The 19,103-nt window shown below is 32.5% G+C and overlaps 2 protein-coding genes across 2 annotated transcripts; one reads left to right on the forward strand and one right to left on the reverse strand.

The window, feature by feature from the left end:
- Window positions 1-2,566: 2,566 nt before the first annotated feature.
- Window positions 2,567-5,628, reverse strand: LOC141534294 (uncharacterized). The gene is made up of 2 exons (XM_074253560.1): window positions 4,321-5,628; window positions 2,567-4,250 (listed from the first exon to the last, which is right to left on the reverse strand). The coding sequence occupies exons 1-2, from the start codon at window positions 4,363-4,365 to the stop codon at window positions 3,471-3,473; spliced, it is 825 nt and encodes a 274-aa protein (XP_074109661.1). The 5' UTR covers window positions 4,366-5,628; the 3' UTR covers window positions 2,567-3,470.
- On the forward strand, window positions 5,520-8,077 carry LOC141534112 (uncharacterized; the record flags this gene model as incomplete). Its single annotated transcript, XM_074253249.1, has 4 exons — window positions 5,520-5,706; window positions 5,839-6,046; window positions 6,581-7,066; window positions 7,171-8,077. Coding segments are annotated over 4 exons (1,788 nt in total), but the record flags the coding sequence as incomplete, so codon positions are not given.
- Between the last annotated feature and the right edge of the window lie 11,026 nt (window positions 8,078-19,103).

The following is a 19,103-nucleotide window of genomic DNA, read 5'->3' on the forward strand; positions in this document are numbered from 1 at the left end:
CTGAATAAAATTTGATTATTTTTTTTTATTTAATGTATGTGAATTGTTAATCTATATAATAAAAAAAAGTAAGCAAAATTTTATGACGGACTTTTCATTCTCATAAAGTGGGCTTCTATAAAAAGATTTGGTACCAGATAGATTGTAACCTGAATTTGTCTTTTGACGGTTTGATATTTTTTTTGGTGATAGTTAATCTATTATCTAAATAATTGAGAGAGGGAAAATTTTATGACGGACATATTTTTATTTTAAAAAAAGATTTTTGTAGTAAGCTTTAGTATCATCAGAAAAGTCTTGACGTGAGTTTTGAATAATTTTTTTAGTCATATTTTCAATTAGGTTATTAGTCATTTTTGAGTAAATTGATTCTGTTATATCAATATAATTCATATAATTATTTGTGATTAAAAATGTCAAAAAAATCTTTTTTTTTTTCTTTATAATTTCTAATTTTCGGTTACTATAGTCTTGAACTAATGAGAATTATTAATAAAAGATTCTTCAAAATCATTTCCTTAATTTTTAAAAATTTTTTCTCTAAAATAAAGTAAATTTTCTATCAGTAAATGTTATTTATAACATAACACCTGAATATCACATTATTTTTCTGCACAATGACAAAAATTTAAACCCATGTATAACTACAGTCAGAACAGTAAACAGATACCCATTTGCAGTATATTTTTCAATAAACGTCGACAATAAATAAACTCCAATAAAAAAAGCAAATAAAAGTAATTTATTTATTCGCGAATAGAGAATGCAGTTGAATTAATTCGGCCCAGGTGATTCGGTCTCTTTCGAAGATAACTAAAACTCGTTTACTAAAAATAAAAACAAGTCTCAATTAAATAAAACAGTGGATGATAAAAAATAAAGAAAAACTTTTGAAAATCGATACCACAAAAAGGCAACAGACATTATTTCAGTTAAAGTTCTTTTGCATTTAGTTTTTTTTTATATTTAACGACTAGACGCTTGCTTGGGAACTAAACGGCTTTGGCTGTTTATGTTGGAGACAGCTTTGGCTGTACCCTGTTGGCCAACGTCGAACGTCCACTGTCCTCTGTCCACTATCACATACATACATCCAACCAGCCGGATACTTTTATCTGTATATACTTTCTGTATATCCTCATCACTACACCCAACATAACCAGAGCTTGAGCTAACGTTAAGCAGGTAGTCAGGATTTGGTGGTATCAAAAACACATCGTGTCCTACATGCTTCTTCTCTGATAAGATTATTAAACTCGTCTCCTTACATTCGTAGAATATCTCTCTACTCCTACTCCTGTTTTGCTTTCGCTTTCGCCTCGAGTTAACATTGAGTAGGTTACCAATCGTCCAAATTGTCAAGCAAATTTCGTAGAATTCTTTTCCCAATTTAAGCTATTATCGTTTAATCTCTTGAATGTCTTCCAGGCACTCACTTCCTCCCTCTGCCCATCTTTAATCATTTGATACCTCGCTCTCTCTTTCTCACCAGCAGCCCAAACAAGACAAAGATATATATCATTCGCTTGTTCCTTTACTGTGTCCATGATTTAGCCAACAGCCCACAGCCCCTTCTCTACGAGGCCCACCCCATCCACTATATATACACCATATATGCTCACGAACGAGACGACCGCACGGTACGCTCGTGTTCTCAGTTCCTGGAATCACTAATTAGTGTCCCTCCTGTTTTATTCCCTGCCGGTCCAGTTTAAAAATCGTGGTGTGCCTACTACCTATGTCGTAGGCCCTGGTTAACAGTCTATAGTATAGACTCCTCTGTGTTATAGCGGATACTTCCCTCAGCTAAGCTGCATATGGGGTAGACACAAAACTCTACTTGTGTAAGCAGTCAGCTTTTTCTTGTTCATTTGGTAATTTGGAGATTCTCCAGACAGAGTCTCTTAAGTCTTTCATGAGGAGAAATTCGGAGACAGTTCGACGCCTGCAAGATGACGATCTTACCTTTCTTTTGGTATTCTCTCGTCCTATCCTCGCCGGGACATCTCGCCGACTTTAAAAAAGTAATCTTCTCGACACCCCAATCAGACGATTTACTTCCCAGTAATGACGAATTGGTTCCTGGATCGATACTTGTCGCCTTAAAACCAGTTTAAGTAAACGATGTAGCCATTGGATTTCTGAATTGACATTTTTTTTTTTTTTTTTATACTTTAGTGTTCAGATTGGTTTTAATATTCAATAGCACAAAATGAAAAAGTATTAATTGCTTAGCAAAATATGGAATCGAAATTGCATTTTATGACATTTACGTGTTTTTAACTTCACAAAATTTATTTTAAAAAATTGAACTTTTTATTGATTTAACTGATAGTGAATAATAATGAAAAATATGAATTTAATTTTTATTGTATGAGCTATTTAATAAAATTTAGAAATTAAAGCTGTGATTTTTATAAAATCTAAACTTAAATTTGATGTAATTGAAACAAAAAATGAATTTAGAAACTTTTTATAAACTTATTGATCAACTTAACAAAATAAATTTTTTGAGAAGTAAAAAAAAAATCATGGAGTTAAAAAAAATTAATACTTACCCAGTAAACAATATGATGTCTTTAGAGGTTCTTGATGAACTCCTATTTAAGATTTGGACGTCGTAATTTTTAACGGAATGGTGTCTCTAAGACGTCTTGAGGACGTCGAATGCGCCACTTTAAGAGTAATATAAGACTTCCACAAATATTCTCAAAGAGATCTTTTTTCTGAGTTCAAAAAAAAAGAGTGCTTACAGAAGTTAGAATTAGGAAGTCTTTTTGAGTTCAAAAATAAGATGTCTTGCAGAAATCCGAATTAAGAGCTCTTTACGACTTCAAATAAAAGAGTACTTATAGTAGTCAGAATTGAGAGCTCTTTCTGATTTCATACAGAAAATTTGCAGAATATTATTATTATAAATTAATAAATATTATTTATTCATGCTATAAATTTATTAATATTAATTGTTAAATTATTATTGTTGTTATGTAATACTCATAATAATTATAATAATAATATTGATTTTCAGTCATTTTGTGACTTAATTTAAGTAAATTTTTATCATTTAGTCGCCATCCTTTCGTCCACGAAGTCAGTATTTTTTTGATACTCCTTGACAAACAAGATGCATGTAATCCACTGGAAATTGAGACACCATACCAACACCAATATCTTCAAAATCTGATTTTCCTAAATGATGATCTTCATTTAAACGATTTATAAAATTCGAGTCAGTGCGTAATGGTGCATCCATATCAAGAAATAACATTCGATGGTCACTATATTCTCCTTCTTGAATGCACTTATCGCAACCATAAAAACCACCATGACCTTTTGTGTAGGTTACAAAAGCTCTCGCTGGTGAATCACAAATGACAGCCCTTATAATTACTTTAAATTTATGACTATCATACTCGAAACCTTCCTCTCTCAGATTTTTGTACTCATTAATGAAATCTTGAAGAAATTCATTAGTCATTTGGTTTGTTCAGTCCATGGTATATACCAATAACGAATGGTACAGAGACTTTTGGAAAAATTTCTCCCAGTATAGGATACAGTTGTCGTTTTGAATTCTTCGATATTGGCAAACCATCAATGTGTATACTAATCAGGATAATATCTGTAATCTGTTTTATATCGACAATTTTTAATTGATCAATTAATCCTTCTTTCAGTCCATAGTGGAAATATTCTCCTGGTGCAACCTCACGAATAGTAGTATCTGTAGGAGTATCAATTAAGGTACGACTGTCATTTGGAAGACTTTTTAACTCTTCTATTGACTCCACATTTCTAATAATTTTTAGTAAAGCACTTGATCCAGCTTGAGTAATGTTAAATTCGCATTTCCATTGAGCTAATTGTTTGGTTAAAGGAATTGGTACTTCGATATCACAATTATTATTATTATTATTATAAGTGATAGAAGTTGTAGTAGTTGTTGCTGTTACTGTTGATGTTGTTTTTGTTGTTGTACAATGAGAATTATCATTATTATCTGTGTAAGTCTTTAAAGAGATATCGGTTACGGTATTATCTAAATGAATCGACTGTAAACTGAAATCATCACTGTCATAATTATTGTCGTTGTTCATTACACTGTTATTAATAACTGGATTATTATCAAACGAAGTATCAACCGATGCTTTTGCACGTGCAGTCTCCAAAATTGCCTGCTCATAGCGTTTTTTCAATCTTCGATTTTTCTGACTCTTAGACAGTTCACTGAATCTTTTTCTTTCAGACATCTTGAGAAAAAATATTTTAAATTAAAAAAATCATAATTTATATTTATTTTTGGATAAATGTATACGTTACCTTTAAAATCGAATGATTTCTCAAATTTATCACTGATAAAAACATGAAATATCATACACAGTCAAATATTAATTAGCTACGAATATGCACTTACATTATTTTTAGAACTTTTAATTTACAAATTACGAAATCACTGGTTATAAATAATTAATTGATTTCACTAAATTAAAGTTTTGCAATTCGACGCTGAATGTAAACAGAAAACGTACCATACACTTATAGGTTATATTAAAACAGAGATAAAAAATAAAAATAAAATTTCTATCGTTGTGCGCATGCGCCAATACAATTCAATCCTACCTCAGCAAAAAGACCTCTGAAAGAGTTCATATTCATGACATCTTACGAAGTCAGAAAAAAGACCTCTTAAAAAGCTCAGATTATTGATGTCTTATGAGTTCAGTAAGTAAACTACTTGAAGAGCTCATATTTTAGAAGTCTTACAAAGTTTGTCAAAAGATTTCCTGTCGACTTCTTGATTAAGAGTTCTGATTGATGAATTCGTTAAGACATCATATTTAGACTTCTTATGGACGTCTTTGAAAAGACTTCTTCCAGAAGTCTTTCTGATTTGGATGCTGACTGGGTATCATCATAAATTGACTAAATTGACTCTTAATAATATAGATTATTTAAATTCAAAGGCTTTCTAATCCTTATCAATTGAAATCAAGTAAAAAATTCTTTAAATCAAGAAATGGTTCTTTATTTTAGAAAATTTTATTTAAGGTAGTACCTCCGCGACTTTACAGTCAAAATGTTTTGGATTAGTACTATACTTAAACACATTAGCTGTACTATGACTGTGTTCCATATTTTTTTAACGTGACTGTACTTTTTTCACTACTACATCCCCTATACGTATACACACATACTATGAAATTCAATTCTGCATGGAACTGTGGCAACGTCGCGTTATTATTATTCTTATTTATGCTATACCTATAATACCACTCAATTTATGTACAGTTCATATGCGCAGTAAATGTAAGCAACCGGCTATTGTTATTGAAATAAACAAATAATTATGGGTGATCGAATGCGTTATAAAGGAAGATTTATTAAAAAAAAAGTATTGGATAAAAAAATTAAAATAAAAAATGGTTTACAAGAAAAAAGAAAAGGCAATGATTTGTCAACAAATAATAAACCTAACCTATCCGAAGGCTTTCGTGTGGTGGATTTAAAATTGTGTAAAATGTGTAAAATGTTTTGAAGTACTTTGTCTTGATAATATTGTACACGAACAAAATTTAGGGCTGAATTCAATCTTAAAAGTAAAGTGTACTAAATGTGACATAATAACAATAGTTCCAACGAGTAAAACTCATCGTACGGGTGATAATAAATCCAATCACTCAGACATTAATACAGGTATAGTTCTTGGTAAGTTAAATAAATATTAATATTTAATTAATATAAATTTTAAAAAATTGATAATTTAAATTTACTTAAAAACAATAATAGTTAAATTTCTATGTGAAAGCTCAAATACAAAAATAAATATATTTATTACAGGTGCTGTACACGCTGGCTATGGCTGCACTGGATTAAACAAAATATTGGCATGTGCCAATATTCCAACAATATCGCCACAATTATTTAAAAGATATGAAAGAGAAGTTGGTCCTGCAATCGAAGAAGCTGCTAAGGAGAGTTGTAAAAGAGCTGCCAAGGAAGAGCAACAACTTGTCAATGAAAATATAGACAAGTTGTGTGAATTATTGTAAGTTTAATTGAAATTGATAGAGCTACGGAGTAACAATTTTTTTTTGTTTATAATTTTTTATTGATCGTATCAGGATGATTTGAATTGATTTATTGTCATCAACGAAACAGAGTTTTTAGAAGTCTATAATTTTTTTGAGTTGTAGATGATTTTTTTAAATTGAATATAATTTTTTTGAATTATATATAATTTTTTTGAATTGTAAATAACTATTTTGAATTATGCAGAATTTTTTCGAATTGTATATCATTTTTGGACGTAATTGTTGTCTCGACTTTCATAATAATTTTTATGCTCACTTGTCTAGATTGTAAATATTTTATAAAATAATTTTTGTTCTCATACATTCCATATAACAGTGATTTAAAATTCTCCGTCAAACTTTGTATTATTTATTATTTTATTGATGAATACAGAGCAGCATTAATTATTGATTTTTATTTTAATCTAATATTTAAATCAATAAATGCAGATGAAATTTAAAATTGAAACTTTACATCCCTGATTTCTTATTATCCCATTTTAATCTCCCTTTCCTCTTCCTAGGCCTCAAAAGATCGTCGAAGAAATTTACCCTCACCATGCCAAATTAAAATCGTCAATAGTTGATTTAGATGAAAACAACAATACCACGTATGATTCAGCTGTCGGAGAAGTTGTTAATATTATTGTATCTTATGACATGGGATGGAGTAAAAGAGGAAATGGAAAGAGCTACGATAGTCTCAATGGTTATGGTACTATTATAGGTTTTTTGAGTGGCAAAATTCTCGATTATGCTGATAAAATAAGAAAATGCAAATTTTGTGACTTGGGCAGGAAAAAAGAAGATCATGATTGCCGGAAAAACTTCGTCGGTAGTGCCAAAGCGATGGAAGCATCTGCAGGAGCAGATTTGGTAAACAACAGCACAGTTCTTAAAGAAACTAACCTTGAAGCACGAGTACTAATTGGCGATGAAGATAGCTGCACTATCGCAGCCGTTCGTCGAGGGAACCCTAAAAAATTTTTAAACTTGCTGATCAAAATCATTTGAAAAAAATTTTAGCCAGGATTTATGGAAATTGTCGAATTTTAAAGAAATAAAAAAATAGTATTGATCATATAAAAAAATGTTTTAGTTATGCATTGGCTCAAAATGTAGGTGATAGCAAAAATTTAGCAAAAGCTATACGTAATATACCCAATCATTTGTACGATAATCACGAGAATTGTGGATCTTGGTGTTGTCGCAGAAGTGGCTCTGGGGAACAAACAATTTTGCTTACAAACCTAACTTTATTTGATCAACTATCAGCTGTATGTGAGAAGTACGCTGCTAGTGCAAATAAATTTTCAATTCCTGCTTCGAGCCAAGCTAATGAATCGTTCAATAATATAATGGCTCATAAATCGCCTAAAAACATTTGCTATAGCAAAAGCGAATCATCAAGTTATCGTCTCGCTAGTTCTGTGTGTACCAAAAATGATGGCGATTCCTGTGTCGTTGAAATTAGAAAAAAACTAAAGTTGTCACCAGGGTTACACACTTCGCTTTATGCAGAGCAATCAGATAATAAGCGAAAGAAACGTGCAATAGATGCAAAGCTGCCGGTTGCCAAGAAACGTCGTGTACTTGTAACTCAAGAACGTGAGAAATTAAGGAAGAAGAATGAAAATTCCGAAGGCGTTCAATATAAATCTAAGTGCGGTCTGTCGCAAGACGGTGAAGATTTTGAAGCCTTTGACGAATCACAAATTAAAGGTCCAGATATTAAAATGTCACCAGAGACATGCAATTTAGTTTTTTTTGATCTAGAAACCTCCGGCTTCCGTAAAAGTGACGAAATTCTTCAAATTGCAGCATCTTGTAACGGGCGAAAATTTAGTGTCTATATTAATCCTACAAAAATCATTGATGATAAAGCTTCCGCGCATACTGGATTAAAAAATATTAACGGCGATTTATACTTTCACACTAAAAAAGTAGAATCATTGCCGCTAAAAAAGCTCTCCAGAGTTTTTAATGTTTTTAAAAATGTCACCTAAGCCATGTTTACTTGTTGCACATAATGTTACGTTTGACAAATCGCATTTACTGCGTTCTATTTTGAAATGTTCGATGGTATCTACCTTCAGTAAAATCGCAGGATTTTCTGATAGTTTGCCTTTATTCAAGAAAAATTTTACTTCTAAAAAGATTTCGGGGAATATAAACTGTCAGAATTAGCTAAAAATCATTTGAATGTTAACTCTGACGATAAATTCCATGAAGCTTTATACGATGTTGAGATTCTAGAGAAACTAGTTTCGTTGACGGACAACAAACATTTATTCGAAAGCTCAAAATCTTACAGAGAGTGTTTGATTCATCTTAAAAAATTAAAGAAAACTGCTTCTGGCATGGACTGTTTATCTCCACTAAAAGGAGTTCTATCTGGTCATATATTAAGGAAAATGGCGTCTCAAGCCATAAAATACCAAGATTTAATTAATAAATATGAGAATGGTGGAACAAACGAATTAATAAAATTTTGTAAAGAACCAGGAAGTGATAATAAACCTAATATTACCAAAGATAAACGGGTTTTAGATAAGCTATGTTCATTTTTTAAAAAAAAAATGTGATATATATTATAATAAATATATGTGTTTTTATGAAATTAAGAAAAAGTTTATGATTATAAAATATTGCAATAATTAAAAATTTATTGTCATAAGAATTTGGTTTTAAAATACTTTGTCATGTTGTATCGCTGGATATATTTTATGTATTAAATTTTATAATTAATATTAAATAAAAGAATAACGCTATAAAATTTATTTTTTCATGTAAATATTCATCAATTATTGTTATTAAACAAAAGTTGAAAATGGATCTCCTTTAAAATATATTTTATTGATTTGAAAATTCGCGCCGTTTCTCTTTGCTCCGACATTTTACTTGTAACAACGTTGCCACATAGTTTCCATGCCACTAGTCACCGTATCCCCTCTACTGAAAATAATCGCTAAATCGAGTTATTTATTTTAATTTTTTATCGAAACTATGTGGTAAATAATTCCTATTTTTTTTTTATATTATCAAAATACAGTATTCTAAGTAATATTAGTTTTTCATAGTGATGGTGAAAGTAATTCATTGATAAATTAAATTAAATTGGTCATTTTCCCACGCTTTCCCTATGCTACGTATACTAATTATGTCATTTTTAATTGCAAATATCTCAGGTTTAGTGTGGTAAATCATCTTCAAATTTTAACAGCATATGTATTATACATTCAATTGCTTATATTCTGAGTTTCAAAAAATTCTTGAAAAATTGCATTCATAACCGCACTACCTTAACTCAAAAACTTTGATGCTTAATAAATTAATAGTTTTTCATAACAATTTTTAGACTCAAGATTTGTTTTTTTGAATCGAGTTAAATTTTCAAGTAAAAAAAAATAACAACAATTATTTATTGCTATTATTATTATTATTATTATTATTATTATTATTATTATAACTATTAGAAATTCCAGAGTTTACGAGTTCTTTTTTTAGCATTAAGAATTTTTTATGGGTCTCGCGTTGGCAGGGTGGAGATAAGCTCGCTAGTTTACTGTTGACTTTCCACGGCGACAGGTTCAAGGCATGGATTACTATTACGGTCGGTGGTAAAAGAACGAAAAGACGTCTTTAGACGAGGACGATCAGGCGGTATTGAGGTAAGCTAGCAAGAGAGCTATAACTGCTTAGTGGTTACTGGTTACTCTTATTCTTGAGTGTGTTGCGGCATCGTATCGGATAGGAGCGATGTCTCTTCACAAGAGATCGTCCCGAGTGACAGTAGCGGAATGCCGTTGTCCGTCCTTTTCATCGTAGCTTTTCAGCGGCACGCTGTGTGCTCAACTGAAGAATAAAGCAGAAACGTGACTGCCGCGCGATAAAGGCCCCTCGCAATTTGCGTCAAATGGCGTCGCGGTACACTCCAAGCGGTACTGATGTCAAGAGCACGTACTGAGCCACCTAACTGCTTTCCTCAGCCTCGGAGCTTCTCTATAAGCCTAAACCCGTCTAACTGTGCAATATATAAGGAATCATCAATTCCCACATGTCATTGTCGTCAATCCAATTATAGAGATGAGTATACTATATTTATTCATCGATATCACAAGTATCATCATCACACTTGATGGATAAATCAATTTATTATACACTTATAATAAATCCATTTAATTATTTAACCTTTTATATTTTTAATCCAAAATTTTTATCCAGCCGCGACCTTAAAGAAAGTTTAAATTTTTTCTAAAGAAAGTAAAAGATGTTATCACATCAATCCTTTGAAAAATGTTTGCATAAATAATTTTTGATGCCCTGATATGAAAATTGGCCATATCAAGTCAAATATCGGCTCATCAGGTCATATTAAGACTATTTTGACTTAATATGGCTTTGCATGCCTTGATATGATTTGATATGTCTATATCAGGTTTGATATATTCACATATGCCAATATGTAATTTTTAGATAAAAGTTAGTATTCAAAATTTTCAACAGAGGACGCATGATCGCTAAACTGTCTCGCCACAAGAGAGTTAAGTTTGATGTGTAAAGTTCTAAAATAATAATGATTTTTTCTAATACCTTTCCTAAGAAACTTATCTGACACTGATTTTCAATTCAATCAATTACTAAAATATATTTTTTTCATGACGTCATATTAAGTGACAAACATATGTCTAGGAAATATATAAATCATTATTTTATTTTTATCTATATCGCTTTATGTGGCCAAAATTAAAAAAATTTTTTTAGGGATAATTTTTTAATAAAAGTTACTGTAAAAAATCTCCGACTGAGAGTGCATAATCGCTAAATTGTCTCGTCACAAGAAAGTTGAGTATGATGTATAGTTTGAGTATGAAAATCATTTTTTTCATTCTTCTAAAGAGCTTGTCTGTCACAACGCTCGTATAATTTTCCCGAAAATATATGAAAATTAAAAGTTTTAATAAAAATTATTTTTTTATTTTCACATGATCAGATCAATCGGTCTGGCCATTTTAAAAATTTTTTTTACCAGAAGAAAAGGAGTAGCCTCTTCCAACATTCTATGAAATTTGTTAAAATATCAGTTGAACAATTTGCTAATTTTAACACCAAATAAAATTAATTACTTCTCAGTTTTTAAAATCATCATCATTATCATTATGACCATTCTTATTATTATAAATGTTGAAACAATGGAGTACATTTAGTGATTGGGGTAAATTACTTGAGACATTGAATGGACAATTTTGTGGCAATCACCAGTGAGCGGTGGTCTAACGAGGAGCAGTGGTCTCTTTTCTGGAGACAACCAACAACATTCAGAGGACAGAATAAAGAAAACGATAACAAGAGAAACAGAGACAGAGACAGAGTAGTGGTTTGGGCTCTGGACTGTTTTCGGCGCAAATCGAGGAATAAAAAGATGAAAGGCCGACTAAAAAGAGTATCGACTTGAGTGGTTAGTGGTTCGAGTTGGTTCGAGTGCGGCAAGGAGTGTGTTGTGGCAAAGGATCGCACTGCACAGAACACACAATCGCGGGCGAGGGGCTGTGGACTCGTAGGGCCAGTACAGGGAGTAGACTCTTGTTGATGTTCCTGCTGGTTCTCTTCTCCAGAGTCCAGGGCTTGCCAACAGATAGCAGTTTTTTGTCCAATTGAATTGAATGTAAAACACGGCTTTACATCAATCTGAGCCGCGAGGCTGAGTGACCGGAGTAATTTAAGTATCGGTGGTTCAACTTTTGGTTTGGCTCTCCTCTTTAGACCTTTCGTACGAACACGTGCGTTAAATGCGTATAGAGGCCACTATTATATGTAATGTTAGCTACACAGTCTTAGCTTCTGTAGTTTTATTCATTTAAGAGACGAACAAGGGCGAGAGCTCCAGGATGATGCCTGATGGCTTTCCTGGGAGTCGTCAGCATCTTCGCTCTGGGTTTTATTTGTTATTTTTATTATCAACCACCAAAACAATCTATTATTCCTGACAATTTCAACTACTCTTGACTCATGAGTCATGACTCAAGACTCAAGTGGTTTCTTTTGTCCTGGAGTTGAGTTCTGTTCTCGATTTTTCAGGAATAAACTCTCGTATTCGGCAGTCGGGTAAGTTAGTGAGTTGACATTAGCAACCGGGACGTTACTTTTGATTTTGGTTTTCAAATTACCAGCGAAATGGAAGAACAAGAGCGTCAGTGTTGTTTGATCGAGTTCGCTGGATGTTGGATGGTTTTTAGTGAGACGGACGAGACACTCGGAGCCGCGAAGGAACAAACTGCGGTACGACTCGAGTGAGGGACCAGACCTCAGGGAGCCAGACCTCAGGGACCGCATCTGGAACGTTTTATAATAATTGGTTATGTATTAGTGTCCAGGGCGGAGTGAGTGCCTGTCGGCACCACATTTGCCGCTATGATGAATTTTTTGTTGGTGTGCCAAAGGCGAAACGTTTTGGTTTAAGGGGTATCCTATATACTATACTATATAATGTATATTGTATACACTGATGATACCCGGAGCGGCACGGATGCCAACGCCGGTGGCTTTAACGTCCGCCAATTGATGGACTTGGTCACCGCCTTTTTGTCTACTGTTGATCGTCCTCAATATTCCTGTCCGCCGTGTCTAGCTAAATAGCCTGAATAAATGACTCCTCGAGCCATTACCAACTTGGAAATGCACCTCTCTTGATTTCGACGTTTATCCGACTATAAATTTTAGTCTACGTGTTGTGGCCTCTCGTAGAAAAGTTGTCAATCTCGGAAGTTGTCGTGGAAATTTTTGATTTCCAAGATAATTTTTTTTTTCTAACTGAATCATTGTAGATGTGTCTATTAATTTTTTTATTCTTAATCATGGAAACTTTTTTTGTCATCAACTGCACATGGAAAAAAGTAAACTGTAAAATTCACTCGGACTCGAGTTTGATTTTTAGCGTTGCGCTTAAAATTCACCATTTTACTTTGTAAATATTGATGTTGCTTGTATTGAAAAACTTTGATCAATTCAACCGATTTTTCAGACAAAAAAATATATCAATAATCACATTTTAAATCCTATTCTAAATCCTAGATTTAGACAATTTTTTAGTTGACGATAAAAGCTCTTGAACGAAAAAAATCATTTTAAAGATTTTGATTATTTTTAATCAAGCAAAAAAATTCTTAAACTATAAAATTGTTCTTGATGTACGAATTCTTTGCCTTGATTCAAGATAAAGGAATTGTTCAAAATAATTTTCGTTGTTCAAAAGTTTCTCTCTTGCATGTTTTTATTCATTGTTATATTTTCCAGAGTTTGATAAAGTCTCAATCAAAATAAATGGAGACAAATCATGGTAAATAAACAGTTGTTTAATTAATTTCAACTGGAAATACTCCAATTACCAGTGATCCCGTTACTCATTAAATTTACCAACAAGTGATTCTGAAATATATTTAAATAAACGTTCACGACGTAAATTTTCAAATTTCCCAATTTTTGCCTATAAAATTACGATATTATTAATATATTTAACCAATTTCGTAACCATAACACACAAAAAAAAAAACAGGCTTACACGAGCGATAAATAACAATGGATGAAAACGATTCCTCTCTTTGTCTTTCTCCAGCAGAGTACAGGCTGTAGTATAAAATAAATATTTGTATGAGTATCCAGCGGGCTATTGTCTCCCATGGGTTCTTTCCGGAGTTTCTGAACCTGGAACCTGGGACCTATGGGTCCTACATGGAGCTTCAGTGTATGTTCCAACAGTGACAAACTGAACGGTCGAACAACATTCTCTGGTTCGCGCCGTTTATTTTTTAATCTCGCAGTTACTTGTATCGGGCAAGTGGGTCTTGGCCGATCGGGTCTTGGTCCGCTGGGAGCATGGATCCTTTTGTCTTGCTGTGGGTCCATCTTCATTTTTTTTATTTATCTCTTTGGTCCCTCTGGTCAGCCCTCAGAATCTTCTCGAGAGCTTGCCAATGATCATGAAGCTCATTCTCTGAACCGAGAACTGAAAGAGCTATGCAGAGACAAATCTGACCTGCCATAAACCCTTAGGTCAAGCTGTGGAGATTTTTCTTATCTCAACTTCTATAGAGCATATTCCTTCGTCCGGTATATTCTGACACGATTAATTAATCGAGGCCAGTGAGACACGAAAGAAGGTTAATCAAGTCGCCTGCAGTCTCCAGAGTGTCTGGCTCTGCATGGACGTAATCCAGGTGTGGCTGTGTCGCTGTATCTCATCTGTACATCTCTCGATATAACTATATACACATACATACAGGTACACTGCTTCAGAAGTATCTGCTTGTCCTGGGAATTCTTCAGCTACAGATACTTTTACACACATCCAAATACCCAAACTTACACACTCATACAACAATTTATTTGGAAGTTATAAACTCGATTTATTGAAACTCTTGAGAAAAATAATTATTTATTACAATTAAATCAATTGCTTTCTTACTTTCAATTAATGTTTGAATCTTTAACAAAATTTTTAAAATATCAATTAGAAAATTCAAAAATAATGTCTAAATATTTGAAATAAAATTTTTAACTATCAAATATAAAATAATATCGATAAAAATTTTAGATAAAACAGAGCATCAAATTTTTGTTTTTGAACGTCTAACTAGTGGAAATTTAAATTAATTAGATCTACTCTATAAAATTGAATTAAAATGACTAATAGATAGTCAGTTGTTACTTTTTCAAAATATGCGATCAGTAAGTAGTAATTGTCAACTTTACAAATTAATAAAAAATAACCAATTTAAAAATAAAGCCTATAGACGTACTAAATTTTTAGTAGATCAATTTTATAACTACTAATTTTAATTACGTTTCCATAGTTACTATTATAGAGATTAAGTCGATCATTAAGCATTAAAATATCTTTATCACGTGCCTATAATTTAAAAAATTTATCAAAACAATCAAGTATCACAATTTTAATAGACAAGTAAAGACAATTTTAATGAAGAAATTTTTTATAAACGATTTTTCAACTTTTGATGAATATTTATCATTGATAAATTAGATGTTTAAATACTACCAAATCTTATTAACTAAAAATAAATTCCCGTATCAGCATATATAGATGTATAGAGTGTAAAGCAAGTGTTGGTGAACTGGTAAGGTGAAGGTATACACCAAGTTACCCACTGGCCAGGTATACAACCGTTGTCTTAAGACAACCATATATTACATCTCATGGGTCCGTATGTTCCTCTCTTCTCACCCTCTATTCGCTGGTCAGTGGTCACTGGTCACTGGTCAGGTCGATATCTGTCCTCGTCTTGCTGATCGTCTTGTTGGGATGTTGCTGGTGTTGTTGGATTGTTGCATGGACCCTTTTCTAGAGAGAAGAGAGAAGAGAGAAGATCCCACAGGCCCGTGTCGTCGCGGGCATTCCTCGAGCTGATTTTATTTGTAGGATGTCAACCAGTTAGAGCACTGGCTACAAGAGCGAGTCTATACGCTCAACGCGAGAGGGACACACTGTTGGTAAATGCCGAAGAAAGAGCTTAGCTCAAATTCTCTCTTGGTCTTTTTATTTTTGGTGTTGTTTTTTCGAAGGACAGCCAACGCTGTTTGTTGATTCTGGATGTAGTGGAGCAGAAAGAGACGATAAATAAAAACAACCAGCAGCAGCAGCAACAGCAGAAGCACCAGCAACAGCAGAAGAGTGTGGGGACCAGGACCAAAACCAACCAAGAGCCGAGACCCGGTACCCGGACGCTCGACAACGTCCACTGGCAATTAATTCCCCTCTAGATTTATCGTGTCTAAACTGCGATGAGGGACCCCCGTCGAATTCTATTACTACTCGAGAATTATTTTTCAAGACATTTTCACGTGTAAAGACCACCGTGACAATATTCGGCACTTGCTGGTTTTTATACTTATGGGATTTTTATTTTTTTTCTCCTGAAATATGTGATGTCCTGATGAATAAATATTGTATAAAAGTGGGTGAAAATTTCTATCAGTAAATCAGAAACTGTTTGATTTTTGTTTTTTGTCTAAATTAACACATCACTCTCCAAATTTTGTATTAGATGGGTGGTGAAAATGTAATAAAATCAAAAGAAGAAATTATCATTTATACACTGATAAAAAAATTTATTTAACTAAAGAGCCAAAATCTTAAACCAAGAATACCATTTTGAAGAAATTGATTTTCTTGAGTCAAGAAAATAAATTTTTGAAACCGGAAAAATTTTCTTAGACTAAGAATAATTTCTTAACTCACTAATTTATTCTCTTGACTCAAGAAAATTATTTTCTTCAAAATGGTATTCTTGGTTTAAGATTTTGGCTCTTGAGTCGATTTAATTTTTTTGTCAGTGTATAATTATGAGATAAGGAAAATTTTGGAATAGGCATATTTGTATTGTAAAATGGATTTTTATAGTCAAATTTGGTATTATCAAAAACTTTAATCGTTATCTTGTCATAGTTTTAATTTTTTTTGGTAGTCACATAGTAGAAATTGAAGTCAATTTTTGCAATATATAAAATATCGGCAATTTAATAGATTATTTTTATCAAAAATTTAGATCTTTATTTTCTATATTAAATATCTTTTTTAAAAAAAATTGAATTGACTTTCTATTAAAAATAAAACAGCTTTATGAGGCGCGTACTTAAAAAGTTTTTCCACATGACAGAGCTCTGCATAAATTTAATTCCTTCCTCGCTGCAAAACACAGCGTTATTAGCAGAATTTAAAATCGCATTTTCCATAACTAGAATGCGCCAGAAATCCATAACCCATAAGTATAAAATACATATTTGATAAAACATTTCTTATAAAAAGGACTACCAGGTTTCGTAGAGAAGAAATTGGAGCGATAACTCATCTGCCAGCTGGTCACGCTCGAAACGAGGAACGACAATAATGGATCGGAATTATTATTGGCCAGTTGATCTTTGGAGTAAGGAGCACAAACCACAAACGTAATAATGTAAAAATAAAAATGGACTTAGGCACACATTATAATGGCCGCTGTTCTTCGTGAGTTTAAACGTCACGATAGGTACCTTACAGCGTACTCTAGAGCAGCTCGGGAGATCGGTTGGTGGATGGGTGTACCATAGTGTGGTAGTAGCTGAGACGACCCGCTGGGTATCCCAACACTATCGCCCCTGGATCAGCCACGGATTTCAGAAGCTACCAACTTATATATCCAAGTGTTTATATGTTTATGCGTATGTGTGCCGAGTCTTTACCGGCCCCCTGGTGGTAACGCGCGCGCGTACATTATTTGCTTACTTCTATACAGCTAATGCTTTTTGAATTTCACTTTTTGAACTGAACTTCCAAGCATTCAGGACTCGAATGTCGTTGATTCTGTCGTATGGCCGTATCAGACCACATTGAAAAAATTTTTAATTGTATACAGTAAAAAATTTTGTGTTAAAAATTTTTTCTTTAAGTATTTAATACTTTTTTATGTAAATTTAACATTTATTGTGTTAAATTCACACAAAAAAGTGTTAACAATTTGAAATAAACATTTTTAACACAAAATTTTTTGACACATTGACGCAAAATTTTTTACTGTGTAGCAATTGAAATAAGCAAAAATATTTATGAATCGATTTTTACTGTGAAATTTTTACAAGCCGATAAAAAAATGAGTTTATATTGAGTTCAATCGTCAATGTCTGGAGTAATACCTCGTTCAATGGAATATATTCCAGAGTCTGGATGCACAAGATAAAAGAAAAGAGAAAAAAAGTAAATATGTCCAGCACGATCTCGAGACGTTCCAATGTGACAAAAATAAATTGTTATATTGTTTTAACAAATGAAGGAGCCGCGCATTCATCCGCCTTCATCTCAACATCCCTCCTGCTCCTACTCACAACAAAACTGAATAACTGCTGGCTCTGAGCTCCCTTTCAAAGTTGCTTTTATTTTTTTATTTAGATTTTATTCAATCTTTTTGGTGCGCACCCAACCGCCAGCATCCATATTATGTATCTGAATTCACTCCCTCACTCACCCTCGGTCTCAACTCTCTCGCCCCTTCATCTCTTCCTTTAACTCTTGATACGCGATCCACATATGTGTCTCTGCAGCGGCGCGAAGCACGTGTTTTGCCAGTTCCTATTGTTTTCTGTATGATAAATGCCCAGCGGCATCTCTCACGAGCTTACTACACTCTATATGTTGTATATTAGAGTGTAAGTGCGTCTCTCGCGAGTATTTCAAATTTTTGCCGCGTTACTAACTGAATCGACTCGATTCGAATCTAAGTCAAAATAAAAGTTTGCTTTCTAAAGATGGTAACGCGATTTTATACTGAGACAAAGTATGCTAAAAACTTTTACAAATTTAGAAGTTATTGCTCTTGATTCGATTTTTAAAAATCGCATTTTCACTTGAAAAATCAATAAAACAAAAATAATTCTCTAAGTTATTTTTTTTTTTAATATTGATAAATATTCAATGTATTTTTAGCTTCTGAGATTTTTTAGTTAATTGAAAATTATAAATTCGATAACAAAATATATTAATTCGTTCATTTTTCCGTGTACGGAAATAGGTCCCGTTATGATTACAAAAAAATCTAAATTTATTTTAAGAAAAATTTGAATTTAAGGGAAAAAATGTTAATTTGATATGAAAAAATTTTCTAATTTTACGTTAGGAAAATGCATTTTAAAATTATGTATGGTCAAATCTGGGTAATGGGTATGTAATTTTTATAAATTAATTCCCGCAAATTTAACTTTTTTTTTTTTTTAATACAACATGAATTAGCCATAGAATTTTCATTCGTAGTTTCTTTCATCAAATATATCGCGTTTTAGAAACCAAAAATAACTATTTAATAAAAAATTCCAACCTCAGAATTTTAAGAAACAAATAAATTTCCGAGCTTCCTGATTTTGAAATCGTTTTCCAGATTTTTAAAATGAAATTAACGCCAAACATTTCCCCTCTTGTTCTGTGCATTAATTTATCTCCCTACCTTATTTTTGGTTCGGCAATATCACTATTTCACTTTTATTAACTGACGA

This window comes from Cotesia typhae, unplaced genomic scaffold (genome assembly GCF_013202065.1).
Source record: "Cotesia typhae breed Kobodo isofemale line unplaced genomic scaffold, CoteBio_Ctyphae scaffold_13, whole genome shotgun sequence".
Lineage (NCBI taxonomy): Eukaryota > Metazoa > Arthropoda > Insecta > Hymenoptera > Braconidae > Cotesia > Cotesia typhae.

What these genes read in the sequence shown, in the direction of transcription:
- LOC141534294 (XM_074253560.1), bottom strand. Translation starts at nt 4,365, where the DNA reads ATGTTTTTATCAGTGATAAATTTGAGAAATCATTCGATTTTAAAG. An exon ending in GAAATCATTCGATTTTAAAG is followed by an intron (nt 4,251 to 4,320) that starts GTAACGTATACA and finishes TTTTTTCTCAAG; the next exon opens with ATGTCTGAAAGAAAAAGATT.